Source organism: Arvicola amphibius, chromosome 8, assembly GCF_903992535.2.
Source record: "Arvicola amphibius chromosome 8, mArvAmp1.2, whole genome shotgun sequence".
Classification (NCBI taxonomy): Eukaryota; Metazoa; Chordata; class Mammalia; order Rodentia; family Cricetidae; genus Arvicola; species Arvicola amphibius.
In genome coordinates this window covers 1,721,598-1,740,527 of record NC_052054.1, presented here as the reverse complement: position 1 = coordinate 1,740,527, position 18,930 = coordinate 1,721,598, and the positions used below count along the sequence as shown (strand labels likewise).

Genomic DNA, 18,930 nt, shown 5'->3' with positions numbered 1-18,930 from the left:
TGAGCCTTAGATGACCTTACTCAGTTACTCCAGACTTCATGACAGTATACAGGAGATGTCTTTACTGCAAGCTGGCCCTGTGCAGTCAAACTCCAGGTGTTTTGTTTTGTTTTCAAGACAGGGTTTCTCTGTAGCTTTGGAGCCTGTCCTGGAACTAGCTCTTGTAGACCAGGCTGGCTTCAAACTCAAAGATCCGCCTGCCTCTGCCTCCAGAGGTATGGGATTAAAGGCGTGCACCACCACCACAGCCCGGCCCTCCAGGTGGTTTTAAGGTCTACTTGTAGTCTTTTATCATGGGTAGGGTGGGCTGAGTTGGTTGCATGAAAAGATGAGTCCAGAGCTGCTAGCTCAGGGCACAGCACCCCGCAGAAGGTAGAGGGCTGTCAGAGACCACGGGGAGCTGAGACTGTGAAGGGCGGAAGTGTTGGGAAAGTATGATATAGAGAAGAACAGAACGCGCATAAGGTAAAAACACGATAGAATGCTGAGACTGGAAAAACTGCAAGCTGCAGCTGCTGCTGGAGTCCCGAAAATCACTGAGTTGCTATCTCTGGCTGCTGAGGAAGCACCCATGAGCTGAAAGCCCGGACACCATAAAGCCAACACACAAGCAGCTGGGAGTGTTGACTCAACAGCTATTAAAGCCAAAGCTGTAACCTTGAGATCCAAGGGTTCTCAACTGGTGGCTACCGACACAAAGGAACACATTTTGCCTATTCCACACAGCCTGAAGGTGGCCCACACCACAAGGCTGGCCACCCTAAACTCTACCCAATAAAGTGACGGGCATCATTGCCTGGGACCACTCTGCCCTCGGCGCTCGGGTGTCCAAGCTGCACCATCCTTCAGTACTGGTATTCCCAGGAAAATTCAAGACCAGACCAGTATCCTCACAGCCTCCTACTCTTGGAAGGGATACAAGTTGGTCTAGACAGTATTCTCCGCGGCCTGTCTGCATGCACTGCGGGAGCAGGGTAAAGGTGCTAATGCTGGCAACCGCTGGATCCTCAAGATGCAGTCTTTGGGACACCCAGGGGTGGGCGGGCCTCCGTGGCTAGTCCCCGGTTGCCGGGTAACGGGTTGACGCTTCCATCTCCCCCACCCCACCCACCACCCCGCACCACCCACCTCGCGGCCCGCTCTGGCGCCTGCGTACTACATCCCTTTCGCCCCACCGTCCCTCTACTCCCGGTTACGTAAGCTTAAGCTTCACCACGTCCAGCAAGGCACATCTGCGGGCGGAAGTGCATATTGCGGAAGCGGAAGTGAGCTTGCAGGAGACTGCGGATCTGGAATTTCGTTGACGCGTCTGCAGCTACTGCAGTGATCCACTAGGTAGGCCGTGCTGGGGGACTCGGCCCTCGGTCTCGGCTGTCGCACCTCCCCAGCCCGGGACTCCTCCCTGCATCCAGTCCACGCCCCTCCGCGCCCTTCGCCCTGACTGCTCGGCCCTGTCTGCTCCTGCAACCCCGGCTGGTGCGGTCTGGGAGGAGGGGCCAGGCAGCCGCCCTCCTGCAGGTGGAGCGGGGAGGCAGCTCTTCCCGAACCCAGCGCCGATCGCCGAGGACCAGCGAGGCAGAGTCTCAGGTTCGGGGGAAGGAGGAGCTGGTACCTGCAAACCCGCGGTAGGGGAGCTGTGGGGTGCGAGGTGATGGCGAGGCGAAGGGGCTGGGCCTCAGCTGTGTTGCGTTCCTCTAGGGAGGGGGTCATCCTTTAGGTTTAGGCTTTTTCTAGATGAGCTCTCAGACCTGTTACCCACGGCAACGTCCTTCAAGAAGCCTCTCACTGTTTTCCCCATCTCCCATCCATTAGTGGGTAATCCCTGACCTTGATTGACGTTAGTATAGTGTGGGAGCCCTGGCTACCCTTTCCTTAGCCGTTTTTTGAAAGGCACCACCAACAGATGCATATTTTTTCTTGCCATCTTCCCAGTTTAAAAGAAAAAAAAATAATTTTGTTCAGCCAATCTTCCAAACGTTGGTATCTGTGAACATCTTTGGCTCGAGAAAGCATACATGGATAACATTTGAGGTCATTTGTTTTCATCTTTCAGAGAGTCTATCTCTCTCCAAAATGAAATCTGGGAATATTTATAGACCTGATAATGAAAAGTTCACGAATTCAGGTTTTGGGATCTCTTTGCTTACATGGGCAGCTTTCATGGCACTGGGAACGCAATAACTCTCTGTTCATAATTGACATTCTTTTAAAAAAAAGTGTCTTCAAACTATATATCATAGACCCCTTACAACTTGGAATTTGCCTTTTCTTGCTGCTTTGCAAACATTCTTGTCCTTTTCTTTCCCTCCCCATTTCCTCTGCCTTCAAAGCAGTGCTTGATTTTTTGAAGGTAGGGGTTGGTCATTGGGTAGAACATTGTAACTTCTGTATTGCAGGTATCAGATTAATTTAATTTCTCAGTTGACCCTACCTTGGTAAAAAGAATATATTCCACATAATGCTATCAGCTGTTGTTATAGAACTTAATGTCAAGTATAAATATTTTTCATTTTATTAGACATTATTTCTCTACTTTTCTCTCTTCAGCTATTATGGGAATCTGTAAACTGTGAATGGGTTCTTCAGCTTACTTTATACACCTGCCCTTGGTTTGATTAATTTATTTTTTTCAGATAGGCATTGGTCCTAACATATGGGAGACGTTATGGAGTCTGTTGTGATGTGACAGACGGTGATGTCATTGTCTCAAAAGGCTCTCCCTATTGGTAGTGATTCTCAGACCGTCTCAGACTGTATTTTGAGCCATGGTCCTTCTGTCTAGTAAGAGTAGGAGTGAGCTGTCCTCGTCTCCACATTTATTTACCGCTTATGTACCTGAGAACACTTTCCCATTATATAGCTGTAAAATTTCCCCCGTTTATTTGTACACTTTTTTTATCCAGTCATCCTGTAATAACTTCTTTAGGAAACTAAGATCCTCCTCGCATGGTCTTAACAATAAGGAAAAACAATAATAATTTAAACAATATCCATTGCTGTCTTTTTTCCTTATGCTTTATATTAAAATGTACAATCTGTGTGTTGTGTGTGAGACACTTTCTGAAAAAGTGTAAACAAATGCCTGTTGAGGTTCCTTACAGAAACATGGGTGACCAAAGGCAGCTCTGTAACCAAAAGCCAGCCCACTCCAGCACGAGTAATGACTCAGGAAAACTGCGTCCGTGAAACTCGTTCCACAATTGTAGGCACCTGGGCTGTTTGGACAGTATCTTCCCCTGAGCAGTAACTGCTTTCGTAACTTTGGGACAGGTCCTTGTGGATGTTGTAAGACTGGGGAGCTTCCCGAGTCTTCCCTCTTCCTTTCAGGAAGGAATTGGGTTCTACGAATATTTAGCAGTTGACGAACCTTTAAATGTCAAAAGATGTATTCTAATGCCATAGGTCCCCATTCCTTTTTCTAAGTGTGTGCGTCTGTGTTGATGTGTGTATGTGTATGTATGTGTGTATGTATGTGTGTATATATGTGTGTATGTGTTGTATGTGTATGTATATCTGTGCATGTGTATGCATGTGTATATGTCTATGTATGTGTATATATGTATATATCTGTGTATGTGTGTATATGTTTGTATGTGTGGGTGTATGTGTATGTATGTGTGTATCTATGTATGTGTGTATATGTATGTATATGTGTATGTATGTGTGTATGTCTAGGTATGTGTATGTATCTGTGTATGTGTATATCTGTGTGTGTGAGGGGGGGGGTCACTTTCCCCAGGTAGTTTGTGACACACAGTGTGAGAAACGCCCGGTGGGAAAACTAGGAAGGGGTGAAGCGGTACCTGCCCTGTTAAACAGCAGGCTTTCCGTCATAGGCTAAGGAAGGAGCAGAAACATGTGAATAGAACCAAAGCAGTGTACTGACCCCAGCGTCCTGGAAAATAAGGATAATATTTCAAGGAATTCGTTGTTGTCTTAGCTGCTTTAGTAGAAAACACTCGAAACAAACAAGGAACAACAAAACTCCCTCTTACTGGCAGTGGACGTCAGTCCAGAAAAGGATGGAGGATTCGTGTTGTTCCTCTCACTCTGTCTTCACGTGTGTTGTTTGCTGTGTTATGAGTGATGCTGAAGGCTTCTGTAGTAGCTGGCTATGGACCGTGTGGCTGTTACTTGTGTCTTAATGGATGAGTCTCTTGGGTCCTAGCTCCCAGTGAAGAGCAGGTGAGAAGGGGCATTTTCTCACTACACAGAAATGTGGTCTCTGAATGGGTAAGATTTAGATCTGTCTGTTCATCCCCAGTAAGCTGTGAGAGGCCTTCTCCTCCAGAGCTAGGTGTAGACCAATGGTCTAGGGTTTGCGAAGTGTGTCTGTGTGCTGCTATCTTTCTCTTCTGACTGTTGTCTGCATATATTCCTTTCACAAAACCTTATCTTCTTCATACTGTGCTGGATAATATTAAGGCAAAAACCACCCTTTTCCAGAAATGAATGTAAGTTGTCAGGGGTTGAGATGTAATTCAGTGGCAGGACGTCTACCTACGTAGGTGAGACCCAGAACTACACCAACATGGCAACAACAACAGGAAGTACAACCTTCCTGAATGTGGGACCAGACGCAGGGGTCGAAGAGATACCCTGATAGTTGAGATAATCGTGTCACCGGGTTCAGTAGACCTACTGCTGTAGCTCAGATGCTGTCATTACAGTGTGAGGATAGATCCTTGACGTGCGTGTGCATGTGTGTGCATGCATGTGTGTGCGTGTGTATGCATGTGTGTGTGCATGTGTGTGTGTGTGTGTGTGTGTGAGAATGCCCAACTCTGGCTGGCTGGTGAGTGCACTAAGATGAGATCGTCTCTCTGTCCTAGATCTTCAAGAGGCATTATTCTGTGTTGCTTTTTGTATATTAAGGATTTGTTGTTGTTAATATTTTATCAAAGGACTTAGTGGCTTGATGCCATGTTTAAACAAAAAATAGGAAAAATATATTAAGATCCAAGATTTTTTGTGGAATTTTTTCTACTCTTGATGAATGTCTTTCATTTATATATAAAGACATGTATAAGTACATCTTACTCTGGTGGTACTTTCTTAGATTTTGAGTTCTGACCCTTAAACTACATTGTATCTATATTTCATTTCTTTCATATTCATTATCTCAAATGATGCAACTGTTTAGCATTGTACCTTTTTATGCAGCTTCTTTTAACGCCGTTATTGAGGGTACTTGACAGGTATACCTGCATAGTTTGAAATGTTTTAACATTTGTGTTAAATGTGTATACCATCATAGTGATAGTAGTATCCGTACCTGAAATTTCCGAAGTATATCCTCAGGGCATGCCTCCTTCTCGTCTGCCTCCATCAGACACACTGTGAGATCACAGACCCACCACATGCCTGGTCAACTAGAAGGGAGCTCAGCCCCTTAAGCCAATCCTTCAGAAAACCTTGAGTAATAATTTTACTTTTATTTAGTGCCTTTATGTCTTATGACTCCTGGAAAGTAGGCTAGGTCACATATGGAACTAACCCCCCAAAACAAACAAACAACAAAACCAGAAACAACATTACAATTAGAAACTCCCTTTGTTTCTTTTAGACGATTAAATATTGTCTGTGTCTGCTTTGATGAGTGTCACATGTCTATAAATAATGTCATAGTTACTAATTATGGATTTCTTTTTCTTTTTTTTTTTCAGATTCATAAAACCAATTATGGGGGTGAGAGGTTTGCAGGGTTTTGTGGGAAGTACCTGCCCACATATATGTACGGTAGTAAATATCCAAGAGATGGCAGAGCGCCACCGAACCAAGTACCCTGGGTGTACCCCTACCATCGTGGTGGATGCCATGTGCTGCCTCCGATACTGGTACACACCGGAGTCTTGGATCTGTGGTGGTCAGTGGCGAGAATACTTTTCGGCTTTGAGAGATTTTGTCGCAGCCTTCACATCTGCCGGCATCAAGTTGATATTCTTCTTCGATGGCATGGTGGAGCCGGGTAAGAGAGATGAATGGGTAAAGAGAAGACTTAAGAACAATAGGGAGATATCCAAGATTTTCCACTATATCAAGTCAAAACGAGAGCAACCAGGCAGAAACATGTTCTTCATTCCCTCCGGGCTGGCCATATTTACACGGTTTGCTCTGAAGACACTGGGCCAGGAAACTTTCTGTTCGTTACAGGAGGCAGACTATGAGGTGGCTTCTTATGGTCTCCAGCACAACTGTCTTGGGATCCTCGGGGAAGACACCGATTACTTAATTTATGACACTTGCCCCTACTTTTCAATTGGCGATCTCTGCCTGGAGACTCTGGAAACCATCATGCTGTGCCGTGAGAAACTCTGTGAGAGTCTCGGCCTCCGTGTGTCAGACCTCCCTCTGCTAGCCTGTCTGCTCGGCAACGACATCACCCCGGAGAGCATGTTCGAAAGCTTCCGGTACAAGTGCCTGTCCTCCTATGCTTCTGTGACAGAGAATGCTGGCAAGAAGGGAAATATTATCCTAGCTGTCTCAGACTATATCTCCAGAGTTCTTCACTTGTGTCAGGGCGAGAAAAAGATAGAAGACATGTTACCCTTGGGGCCAAACAAAGCTCTTTTTTATAAGGGGATCGCAGCGTATCTCTTGCCAGGGCAAAAATCTCCATGGTTAGTTCTAAAACCCAAAGGCATGATAACAGACAAGCAAGTGGTGAACCCTGAATCTAAGCAAGAAGTTCCTATGTGTTTAGATCCTGAATCCAAACAAGAAGTTCCCGTGCATACTAATCCTGAGTCCATGCAAGAAGTTCCCATGTGCCCAGATCCTGAATCCAACCAAGAAGCTTCCATGTGTGCAGATCCCGAATCCAACCAAGAAGCTTCCATGTGTGCAGATCCCGAATCCAACCAAGAAGCTTCCATGTGCACAGATCCTGAATCCAAACAAGAAGTTCCCGTGTGTACAGATCCTGAATCCAAGCAAGAAGTTTCCATATATACATACCCAGAGGTCAAGCAAAAATTACCTTTAGAAACAGGGCCTGAATTTAATTCAGAAGTACTCGTGTGTACACACCCTGAAGCTAAACAAGAAGATGACAGGGATATGGAGCCTGAAATAAAACAAGTGACCATGGATTCTGACTCCGAAATCTTAAAGGTACGTGGACGGGCTTCCCCCACCTTCAGTTGCAGTGTCCCTGTTTGAAAGTTTGCCTACCAATGGGCTTGCTCCTGAGAGTTTATTGATTATCTGCAGAGGACTGTAGGAAGATCCAGACGAGAAACCTTGAGTCTAGTTAGGAGGATGTCACTATATACATGAAGTCATAGTGTAAGTACGCTTGAGATTGTCTCTTAAATCTGCTAGGGAAGAGCTGTTGGAATTCTAAGGAAGGAATGCTGTGGGTTAAGGTATAAAGAGGTTTCCCAGTGGAGTCAGGCCTTCAGGAAGACGACATTTGCTTTGAATAAATCAAATGTGGGGTTGTGAGAACCCTACAGATGTAGTGATTAAATAAGTGTCACTTTGAGTTATGCTGGTAAACTGTCCAGGCAAGAGCCTAGGGCTTGGGGAGAGGGAAACTTGGAAAAGGTAGAGTGTGATCATACAGTAAAAGTAGTTAAATGCCAGGAGTCTGGGCTGATTCCAGGCTAACATTCTGTAGGCTTTGGAGAGTTCTTTTTGGTGGACAGTCACTGTTCAATCTATGCAAGGTTCGTGCTAGGCACAGGGTTTATCTCATGATGTCATCCCCAGCCCCACCATCATGGCTTCACTCTTCCTAAGCTTGTGCTCACCCTTGAGTTACATCTCCAGTCCTGTTACCTTGATTGTACTAATAAGGTAGATGCCCACAAGAATGTCCACAGATTGCAAGCTCAGAACCAAGGATAATTTTATCCACAGCTTTGAGTACTACATTGCATTACCACCGTCCAAGCTCCAGACCTAGGAATCCTGTCTCACTTTTGAGACAGGGTCCCACTGGATAGCCCTGGCTGTCCTGGAACTGTGTAGACCAGGCTGCCTTTGAACTCACAGAAATCCACCTGCCTCTGTCTTCCAGGCTCTAGGATTAAAGTCACTCACCACCATGTTTGGCTTTCTCACTTTTCATAACCAGTCCTTCTCAGTCTTGTTATATCTGTTAAATGAGTTTTCAGTGTGTGCAGGATCCACTTCTTCCAGCTTCCTTTTCCTAGTTCCAGCTACCGCTTGTGGAAATTGCTATCTTAATTGTCAAGAAATCCCCCCGAGCAGACTTTTGCCCTTTGTAGTTCATTTGTCATGCTGTGTGAAGAAATAAAGCCTCAGATTTCTCAGTCTATAAGGGTTCTTGTTTGTTGAAAGCAGTGCTCATATTCACACAGGTCTGTGGAGGTGGAGGCTCTTGGCTCCCTTCTGACCTGAGGGCAGAGGTGCCCAAGGCCCATGACATCCGGTACTGAGGCCAGGATGGAGCCTCTGGATCTGACCCCAAGCTCACGTTCACATCCATCTTTGCTGGCCACTTGGAGATGAAGTGTAGTCAGGAGGTCCAGGAGCACAGAAGTGAATAGTACCCCATTAGCTGCTCTTTCTGGTCTCGTGTGCCATTTGAGGTGTCCCGGAGGGAGGTCACAGTGGCTTGGTTACCGATTCTGCAGCCACTCAGCTCTCTTATGTCTAGTTTGTCCCTGCTCATTCTCTGTCTTTCGTTGCCACTGTCTGGGTCCTGTATGTGTTCTCTGTGACTCAGGGTCAGTTTGTGAGGGCCCTTCTGCCTCCCTCCAAGCTCACAGCCTGGGTAACCCTCTAGTTCCTGCAGGTGGGATGGTCTGACAGCCTAGGTTTAGACCACACAAGGAACCTCATTCATTAGGAAAAAACTTAGTGCTTGATTTCAGTACCTAGTGAAGTAGTACTGTATATTTTTAAATAATATGTGATGGGATTGGATGTTTGCTTTTGAAAGCCTGGTTATATACTCTAAAGAATGAATTTAAACTCACTACTGCAAAATCTCAAGTAAGAAAACCTTGGGCAAATGAGCTAGAATCCAGAAATGTCGGCTGGAGAAGCAGCTCCATCATACTTTTTGATTTGGGGGTTTCTCACCCTAGTTTAAGAACTAAAATACCCTGCCATTAGGTAGTTAGTGGCAGCTCTGCGATCCAAAGGTCTGACCTCAGATGGGATGTAGCTCAGCAGTACAGCATACACTTAGTAAGGCCTTAGATCTAAACCCTGACCAAGAAAAATATATAAAGATCTGATGTCGAGATTTGAATTTATGTTTTCAGTGCAAAGAAAAAAATACGGAAAAGAACTTGGGTTCAGAAGTGATCATGACTTATTTCTGTTAGAATTTTCAATCTTTCTACCTGAGCCTCCCAAGTGCTAGCCTTGCAGGCGTGTGCTGCTGTGATTGGCTTGCACCTGTTTGCAAAGTGAGTCATCCTGGTACAGTACAGCAGCTAAGGGAGGCGAAGGGCCACGTGCAGGAAGGTGATTAACTGAATTCCACTGTAGAGCAGTATAGTGTCGCCCCTATGACATGTGCACACAGTGAGATATGGACCTGAAGTTCCGTTCCCAGTAGGAAAGAGACAATTAGAAGCCATTCTCTTTTTATACGTCTTAGAAGCCTTCAGTAGAAGAATATGTAGGATGAAGGCTTAAATACTCCACCGAGAGACAGAGAATAGGTGAACATGTTTCCCTTCCAAGAGGGGAAAGTGATCAGGAATGTGAATCCTATAGAGGTCAAGAAATAGAGCCTGGTCTCTGCCGAGCCCGCCAGACTGTGATAGCCAGCTCTAATCCCAGTCTTGCACATGGCCCTGCTTAATCATGGGGGGAGTCATAAAATAAACAGGCATGAAGGCACAAGAGATATTTGTGGAGAGTGGAGTTTGGGCAGGGGTGGTATGGAGGTAGGAAGTGAAACCATGTAAGCTGCATATGTCGAGGTATAAAACATGTATTAAAGATCTTTGTTTTGAAAAGGGCTTGGGCCGTGCATCTTTGGTGATTAGGGACAGTTGCTACAGCACAGGTGTAGGTAGGATCTGCAAAGGGACAGTAGGGAAGAGGGGTCAAAAAACCTCACAGGCAAAGACAAATGATCTACCAGTGTGGTAGATCTTGTGTTATATTTAATGATGGACTTAATTATGTTGCCCTTGTAGTGAAGTCTTGCAAACCTGTCTAACAGGCATCTAGAATTCCAGTTTGTAGGATTTAACCACATGTTGCTAAATAAAACTTTTGGTGGAAAGGCTTGATGTGGAACAGTGGCAGGCATGGCCACAACTACAGGTACACGCCTCTGTCAGAAGTCTAGAAATCAGACTGAACCTTGTGTACTTTTCATTGTACTGGATAACCACAGTACATAGCAGGCAAGGTGAAAACAAAGAGCATGTAGGTGGTATTACTATGACTGATTTAAGAATCATAAGTACATAACTGGAAACATGACACCTTCAGGAGGGGGTGTTATATCTCAAAGTACACACAGTTGCCAAAATTAGCAATTTACTGGAAGAATATGTAATTCATTATTATTTCTTAGGCAAATTTGTAAAAAAAAATATAAATCTCTCTGAATTAAAGGCTGGGGATGTTGGCACATGCATTTAATCCTATGATCTCTGTAAAAAGTCAGCTGTCAATGCTCTGAATCGCTGAGCTGTCTTTCCACCCCTGAGCTTCTCATTTTCAAGGAAGAACACACCAATTGGTTGTCCAGTGCCAAACTGTCTCCCAGAAAACATATATAAGAACATTTTGTGAACTCGATAGGTTATATTTAAGAATATATATGTATATACAAATACATATAGGCATACAATAGAAGTTAATGAAGAAAGAGGCCTTATATTTGAAGACAAGTGGGGAAGGGTATATAGGGGTTTTGGAGGGAAGGAAGAGAAAAGAGAAACTTTGTAATTAAATTACAGTCACAAACAAAAACAACTAAAATCTGGTAGTAGGATTGCCTTGATTTAAAGAAATACAGCAGCAGAGTAAGCATCATGTTGAGTGTCAGGAAAAAGAGCAGGTAGTTGCTTAGCCCAGAGTAAACATTTGATGTTTACTGACACTGTAAGCAGGCAGCTTGGTTAGGCACAGTCTGTGTATCTGCTCATTTAAACTGCACAATGATCAGTGGCTTTTTAAATAAAACTTGTGTTATGAATAAATCAATGAGTAGGGTGATTCAGACTCAGGTCTCAACAGTGAATCTATATAACTGGTTCTAGTTAGGTGCATATAAATTAGATCTGAAAATTGATAGCCCAAGTTATAATAAAACATTTTAAATGCTTTTTGGTAGACACTTTGGATTTAAAATTTTGAATAATATTGTTGACAGAGCCTAGACTTTATTCCCACAATAAAGAGATGTGTTCTCTATAGGGAAAAAAGTCTACATTGTAGGTGATTATAGACCTTTGATCTAAACTGCATATTTAATGAGAAAATAGAGTTTAAATCACATCTTATGGCTTGCCGTGTAATGTGCAAAGGACAAATTCAGTTATTGAAGCCAGGAGCAATGGAACATAAGAAAAAATGAGAGAGGGAGAAAAGTTGAACAAACAAATGAATACATACAGTTTCGAACACCAAGGTGTTTTATCTGAGAAGTAAGAGTTGAGTCCCGTGAGCAAAGGGTGGTTAGTTGTAGGTGGGAAGGAGGAATGGGTTTGTAAAGAAGGGAGGTCGTGATGGAGGTAAGCTCAGGAGGGTTAGGAAGCCATACTCAGAAGGACGAGGGATTTGTGCTTCTGGAGACAGCGGTGTCCCCTGAGACGAGTAATTGCAGTTCCTATAAGAGCAAAATGGTGTGCACGGAGATAAAGGACCAGGCGTGTCACGGGAAAGGTTGTGGTAGCCATTCAGATGTCTTACACAGAGAGAAGACAACATGATGGCCATCTGAATGAGTTGCTGGTAAGAGGAGAAGCTGTGCTGTGGACTCACTTAGGAGCCCGTCCTCACAACCCTAGCAGAAAACAGTGAGCATGTTTATGGGGACACCTCAAGTAGACATAATAATAATACGGTAAGTGTAAGATTGGTAGATTGGAGGCCACAGGAGAAGGGTAACAAATAAACTTTTGGATTTGTTACTACAAAAGAGAGAAAACATAAATACCCCTTGATGTCGTATGTTTGAATGATAGTTTCTCACTTGAGTATCTTAGATAAACTGATAACTGGTATGGACTGTTTCTGTTTGAAAGTTTGTGTGTTTTAAGGAGAAGTCTGTTTGTTTAATCTTGAGCAGGTTGCCAGGATGCATCACGTCCACTCAGAGAGCTACCTGGTGTACAACATCATGAGCACTGGGGAGATAGAGTGCAGCAACACCCTGGAGGATGAGCTGGACCAAGCCCTGCCCAGCCAAGCCTTCACCTACCGCCCTATCCGGCAGCGAGTGTACGCACTTCTGCTTGGGAACTGGAAAGGTGAGCGCCGGCTGGCCCTTTAGAGTGATTCCGTTCCAGTCGGATTCTGAGAAATGGAGACAGATGTGTTCTTGTGTAGGAGGTCCTTCTGTATTTGTATTGCATTTATTGGTTGAATAAAGAAACTGCCTTGGCCTTTTGATAGGGCAGACTTAGATAGGTGGAGTAGACAGAACAGAATGCTGGGAAGAAGGGCAGTGTGGCAGACACCATGATTCTCCTACCCTAGAGGGATGCTGGTTAGACTCATGTCAGTAAGCCACAGTCAAATGGCGATACAGATTATTAGAAATGGGTTGAATCAAGAGGTGAGAGTTAGCCAATAAGAGGCTAGAGCTTATGGGCCAAGCAGTAATTTAATTAATACAATTTCTGTGTGATTATTTCGGGGTTAAGCTAGCTGGGGGGCCAGGAAGAACAAGCAGCCTACTCCTTGTACAACAGAGTTCTCAAAGGACAAGCCAACAACAGGTTTTGTTTGTAAAATCTGTACTTGAGAATGCTGTCAAAGATTAATGCTACAATACATTACTATCCAATTAGCACAGTCATTAGTGGGAATCACACTGTCACTATGAAATGTCATGTTATATAGCTTAGAAGGATTTGTGCTTTTGACAAAATGAAAACCCTTTCCTGCTGTGTGGTGTGTTTTTATGGTACTATCTATATACCCCACGAATAAGATTTTCATAAAACGATTATATAAAATTTAATATTTTTAAAAATATAAACAGATGTCCTTTAGCATTTTATAATATGTTTACATTTTTCCTAAAGTATTTTATATTGTGAACATAGCAGAAACAGTAGCTAAGGACCATGGATGACCAGAGCAGTAAAAATGAGAAGATCTTAAACAGCAGGGTTTTTGTAACTCACAAAAGGGTGTCTGTGTCTATTTCTCTGAACACCATTATTTCCAGATAACAGTATTGTTAATATTTCTTCAAGAAAATAAACCTGACATAATTTAAAGATGGGGTACAAATATCACATTGAAAAGTCAATGTTCTTTTCGGGGTAGATGAGTATAGCAGTTTCTATGAAAGCAGAACGGTATACAAAGAACAAAGACAATTCAAGAGTTCCTAGGAAAACCAGAAGTGTCATGGTGAAGGCTGTGGAAGCCATTCAGATGTCTTACACAGGGAAGCAGATCCATGTGTTTCCAGGAAGAGAATATAGTGGTCGTAAGAATGAGGAGTTGTAAAGGGGAGTGTGTTTGGTAGATTAATACCACTTTGTGTGTTTCAGAGTCTTCAAATTCCAGGCCTTCAAACTTCACCAGTGTAGGTGGAGTTTTCCTGTCCCAAACAGCCGTTCCCGAATAACCAATTATAAATATTTGGTCAATAGCTCAGGCTTATTACTAACTAGCTCTTACAACTTAAGTTAACCCATTTCTATTAATCTATGTATTACCCTGTGGCTCGTAGCCTGTCCTCCAGCATGTCTTGCTTCCTCTGTGTCTCCTGGAATCTCCACTGACTCCACACTCTTCCTCCCAGTGTTCTCAATTTGACTGTCCTGCCTATACTTCCTGCCTGGCTATCAGCCAGTCAGTTCTTTATAAGTCAATGAGAGTGGTATATATTCACAGTGTACAGAGGGGTTAATCCACAACACACCACTTCCGGGATGGCAAGTATGTGCCACCATTTCTCCTGACCTAATACCTCTCTTTTTAATTGAAATGTTTTTGGCTAATTGCATTTAATGTACTTGTTATTAACTTTATTATTTTACAGTATACCTTTGGAATTTTAGGACTCCCCCTCCTTTTTAAAAATGTATATGGGTGTTTTATATGTATTACATTGTGCCTGGGGTCTGTGGAGGGCAATAAGGGCATTGGATCCTCTCGAACTGGATTTACAGACAGTTGTGAGCAGCCATGTGGGGGCTGGGAATCAAAACTGGGTGCTCTGGAAGGGCAGCCAGTGTTCTAACCACTGAGCACCTCCCCAGCCCCTCCCCCTTTCTGTGTGTGTGTGTGTGTGTGTGTGTGTGTATTGTCTGTCTTTCCCATACAGTTTTACCTTCAGTTAATACCAGGCCATTTTTTGTGTAGCCTAAAAGCTTTTCATTACTCAGTACTTTTGCTGTTGTTTATGGCTTCTGTATATGTTCTAGCACTGCTGAATTTGAAATGCAGATTCATATAATGGCACAGCAAAAGATTTCTGTGACCTTCACCCAGCATCCCCCAAAGATGGCATTATATGTGACTTTAGGGTAACATAGAAACCAGGAAACTAATGCTAGTATAGTTAACTAAGCATCAGATTTTCATTCTAAACTACCTTACCTGGGCCAAAGCAATGTCTTAGTGACTTGTTCTGCACTGGTGTAAATCCAGTGATAACTGTGTGTGCTTTGAATGTATGTTTATCTTTCCTGGAATGTTGGCATTTCTTAGCATTTCTTAGAGAAAGTAGCCATAATGGTTGAACTGCTTGCTCAGGTGGGAGATTTGGATTCTTAGTATCAGTAGGTGAGCGTCAATGGCCACATTAGCTTGCCTGTCTTGAAGAGCCCATCCATGTACCATGCAGATTGGAGGATGGGGGCCAGCACTAGAGCCCAGCTTATACTTTCCCAGCCTTTGGCCAGAGGATCTGAAGCCACACACACTGAATTTGTGTGAGGTGTTTATTACCCTTCATGGCCTCCTGGGAACACTAGGGTGTCTGGCTGTTCCAGGGGGAGCTTCCCCAGGAAGTATAGACTGGTTTTGCTTTATGTGTACTTATGCAGTGTTCACACTACTCCCTCTGACCATTCTTTGCTCTGATTCCCTCTCTTTCTTTTTTCTCCCTAATAGCAATCATAACATAAATAAGAATATCTTAAACAATTTTTACTCATGACCCCTTTTCATGAGAATTTTTCCCATGACCCCGAGTATATAAAAATGTGTACACATGAAGGGTTTGATATTAATAATAAATTTACTTTAAAACAATTCTTGGCACACATGTAATCTTAACCTTTGTTAACACAGCACATAGCACTGACATGCTAATTTGATATGTATATACTGAGAAGTGGCAGTAAGAAAATATTAAAAGTCTTGGTTTTCCACAGTTAAACCGTTGTGTTTCTGTGGCACCAGAAAACTCTGTGTGCACAGTGAACACACTGCTGTTCATGACATACAGTAGTCTTGAATCTCAGCTGATGTGTTTTGAGGAGTATTGTTGGCATCGCATGGTATAAAGGCATGTGTGTGTGTGGTACAAAATACACACGTCTTGTGTTCAAGGTTACACTGAAGTCATACTGTGCAACATGGGAATGCTCCAGAAACACCCCAGATTTATACTGTATTTGGTTTTTAATTAATTTTGGTTCTTGAGTATATGGTGGTTAGTGTTCATTGTCAACAGAATCTGAAGTCACCTGGGAGGCAGGACTCTGACCATGTCTGTGGGGACCATTGTGGGGGGGAACTCTGACCATGTCTGTGGGGACCATTGTGGGGGGGGAGAGACTCTGACCATGTCTGTGGGGACCGCTATGGGGGGAACTCTGACCATGTCTGTGGGGACCATTGTGGGGGAGGCGGGACTCTGAACATGTCTGTGGGGACCGTTATGGGGGGGAGGGACTCTGACCATGTCTGTGGGGACCATTGTGGGGGGGAACTCTGACCATGTCTGTGGGGACCTTTGTGGGGGGGAGGGACTCTGACCATGTCTGTGGGGACCTTTGTGGGGGGGAGGGACTCTGACCATGTCTGTGGGGACCATTATGGGGGGGGGACTCTGACCATGTCTGTGGGGACCGTTAGGGGGGAGGGACTCTGACCATGTCTGTGGGGACCATTGTGGGGGAGGCGGGACTCTGAACATGTCTGTGGGGACCGTTATGGGGGGGAGGGACTCTGACCATGTCTGTGGGGACCGTTAGGGGGGAGGGACTCTGACCATGTCTGTGGGGACCATTGTATGAGGGAGGACTCTGACCATGTCTGTGGGGACCATTGTGGGGGGGAGGGACTCTGACCATGTCTGTGGGGACCAGTGTGTGGGGGAGGACTCTGAACATGTCTGTGGGGACCATTATGTGGGGGAGGACTCTGACCATGTCTGTGGGGACCATTGTTGGGGGGGGGGACTCTGACCATGTCTGTGGGGACCGTTGTTGGGGGGGGGACTCTGACCATGTCTGTGGGGACCAGTGTGGGGGAGGCGGGACTCTGACCATGTCTGTGGGAACTATTGTGGGGAGGCGGGACTCTGATCATGTCTGTGGGGACTGTTGTTGGGGGGGGGGGGGCTCTGACCGTGTCCATGCAGACTGTTGTGATGACTTCAGTTGATGTAGGAAGACCTGTTGACTGTCAGTGAAGCAATCCCCAGGGTCGTGTGTGAGCACATCCTACCCTGCCTTCCCACTTTGCTCCCCCTCTACTTTCCACTGTTGTGGAAATGTTTAGTAAGAGCTGCTGCGTTAGGAGAGTCCTTTTTGGTCTCAAATATTTTTTATGTATCAAAGATGTATTTGTATGTATGATCTTGGCACCATGTATATGCCTGGTGTCTGTCTGTGGAGGTCACAAGAAGGGTTGGATCCCCTGAAAATGGAGTCGTAGGTGTTTGAGAGTGGCCATGTGAGTGCTGGGAATTGAACCCAGGTTCTCTGTAAGAACAAGTGCCTTTCGAGACAGGGTTTCTCTGTAGCTTTAAAGCCTGTCCTGGAACTCACTCTGTAGACCAGGCTGGCCTCCAACTCACAGAGATCTGCCTGCCTCTGCCTCCTGAGTGCTGGGATTAACGGCATGTGCCACTACTACCCGGCAGAACAAGTGCTTTTAACCACCAACCCATCTCTCCAGTCCACTCCTGGGCTTGAAGTCAGTATTTGAAATCACTTTGAAAACTTACATTAGACTTTTCAAAAGCAAAAGTTCTTCTGTATGTTTGGTGAGTAATTATTGTAAAATTTCATTTGGCTCAGGTTTTTCTGGTTTTATTTTCTCCTTTTTAGCAAAGCGGTGTGAAAGAAATGGATGGGCCATGTTAAACTGGAGCAACATAGATGTTGGTGATATCATCACTTCCATGGGGGCGGGGTGAAAGGAGACATTCATGAGGCAGATGGGTATGCAGGGGCTTTGCTGTCCTCATGCACCTACTGACCCCTTGTCTTTACTCAGATGGAGCCAGCACCGGCCCGGTGGTCAAGGAGTGGTTTGTATACCCTGGGAACTCCCTGAAGCACCCAGACCATGTTCAGCCTCTGCAGGTGACTCTTAAAGGTATGTGCGGCACAGCTGACACTTTCTGTGGGACACCAAGCAGCTCACAAATAATGACACAGAGACTTTTTTCTAATTATGAAAGCTTGGCCTTAGCTTAGGTTTGTCCCACTAGCTCTTATAACTTAGTTTAATCTGTTTCTCTTTATCTATGTTTTGCTTTGGAGGTTTTAACCTTTCTTTAATTCGGTATGTCCTGCTTTCCTGCTTCCTCCGTGCCTGGCTGGTTAACCCCTGGCCTGACTGAGCTGGCTGGCCCCTGCTGGCTGCCCACTCCCCCACCCCCTCGCTGGCTGGTCCTTGGCCGGCTAGCCCCCATTGGCTGGCCTGTGACTGACAAGCCAGCTCCCACTTTCTCTCTGCCCATTAACCCTGCCTTTTCCTTCTCTGCCTAGCTATTGGCCACTCAACTTTTTCTTTGACCAATCAGGTACCTTAGGCAGGCAAGGCAAAACAGCAACACATCTTTACATAACAGTTAAACAACTGCAGCATAAAACAAAAACAACACACATTTACACTAATAAATCCAACATAAACAAATGCATACTTGTTTAGATAGCTAGACAGATGTTCTATTCCACAACAGTACAGCCTTAAGCTGTCCATCTTAGGGTGTCAGCTCAAGAAAGAACACACTAAGTGGATGTCTGTTTGCAGAATTACATGTTACCTGATACAGGTTTCAATTCCTATACCCCAAAGACTCCAGAGATAAAGAGCTCATAACTGATAGACTTTGGGGTGGAATGGGAGTATAGGTCCCCATTAAGGATCTTTCAGTCCACTTTGATTTTCTTTTTAGACCAGACTGGCCTGGAACTCACAGAGATCCACCTGCTTCTGCCTTCTGATAAAAGGGATAAAAGGCGTGTACCACCGCCACCCAGCTTGATTCTATTTTTTAGAGATAGTCAGTCTCTCACTGAACTTGGAACTCATTGATTTGGCTAGACTTACTGACCAGTGAGTGTTCTAGAGGACCGAAATCAGGTCCTCATGCTTTTGTAGGTGTTTTACCTACTTAGTCCTATCTCCAGCCACCTGATAGGCTTTTTGTGACTGGATCATGAAGGTACTGACCTAATCAATGGCCCAATCCATCGATGGAGTCAAAATGTGATGGTATTATGGGGAATTTAGGAGGTGGGCCTATTTAGGGTAGGTGGGAACCTGGGTTGTGCCTTTGGAAGCATTCTCACCCACAAAGCCTGTGAGACAGTGAGGTCCTGTCAGCCGTCTCCTCGG

At 44.7% G+C, this 18,930-nt stretch overlaps 1 protein-coding gene across 3 annotated transcripts in view; it reads left to right on the top strand.

The window, feature by feature from the left end:
• Positions 1-1,207: 1,207 nt before the first annotated feature.
• The window catches only part of Fam120b (family with sequence similarity 120B), a 49,569-nt gene continuing 31,846 nt past the window's right edge, over positions 1,208-18,930 (top strand). Inside the window, exons 1-4 of one of the 3 annotated variants that reach the window (XM_038339078.1) lie at positions 1,208-1,335; positions 5,667-7,113; positions 12,236-12,416; positions 17,581-17,682. In XM_038339078.1, coding sequence (XP_038195006.1) covers positions 5,683-7,113; positions 12,236-12,416; positions 17,581-17,682 — 1,714 coding nt within the window. In that variant the 5' untranslated portion in view covers positions 1,208-1,335; positions 5,667-5,682. Of the gene's footprint in view, positions 1,626-5,666; positions 7,114-12,235; positions 12,417-17,580; positions 17,683-18,930 lie in introns of all 3 variants that reach the window. The other 2 variants (XM_038339076.1, XM_038339077.1) reach the window with 2 other exon arrangements.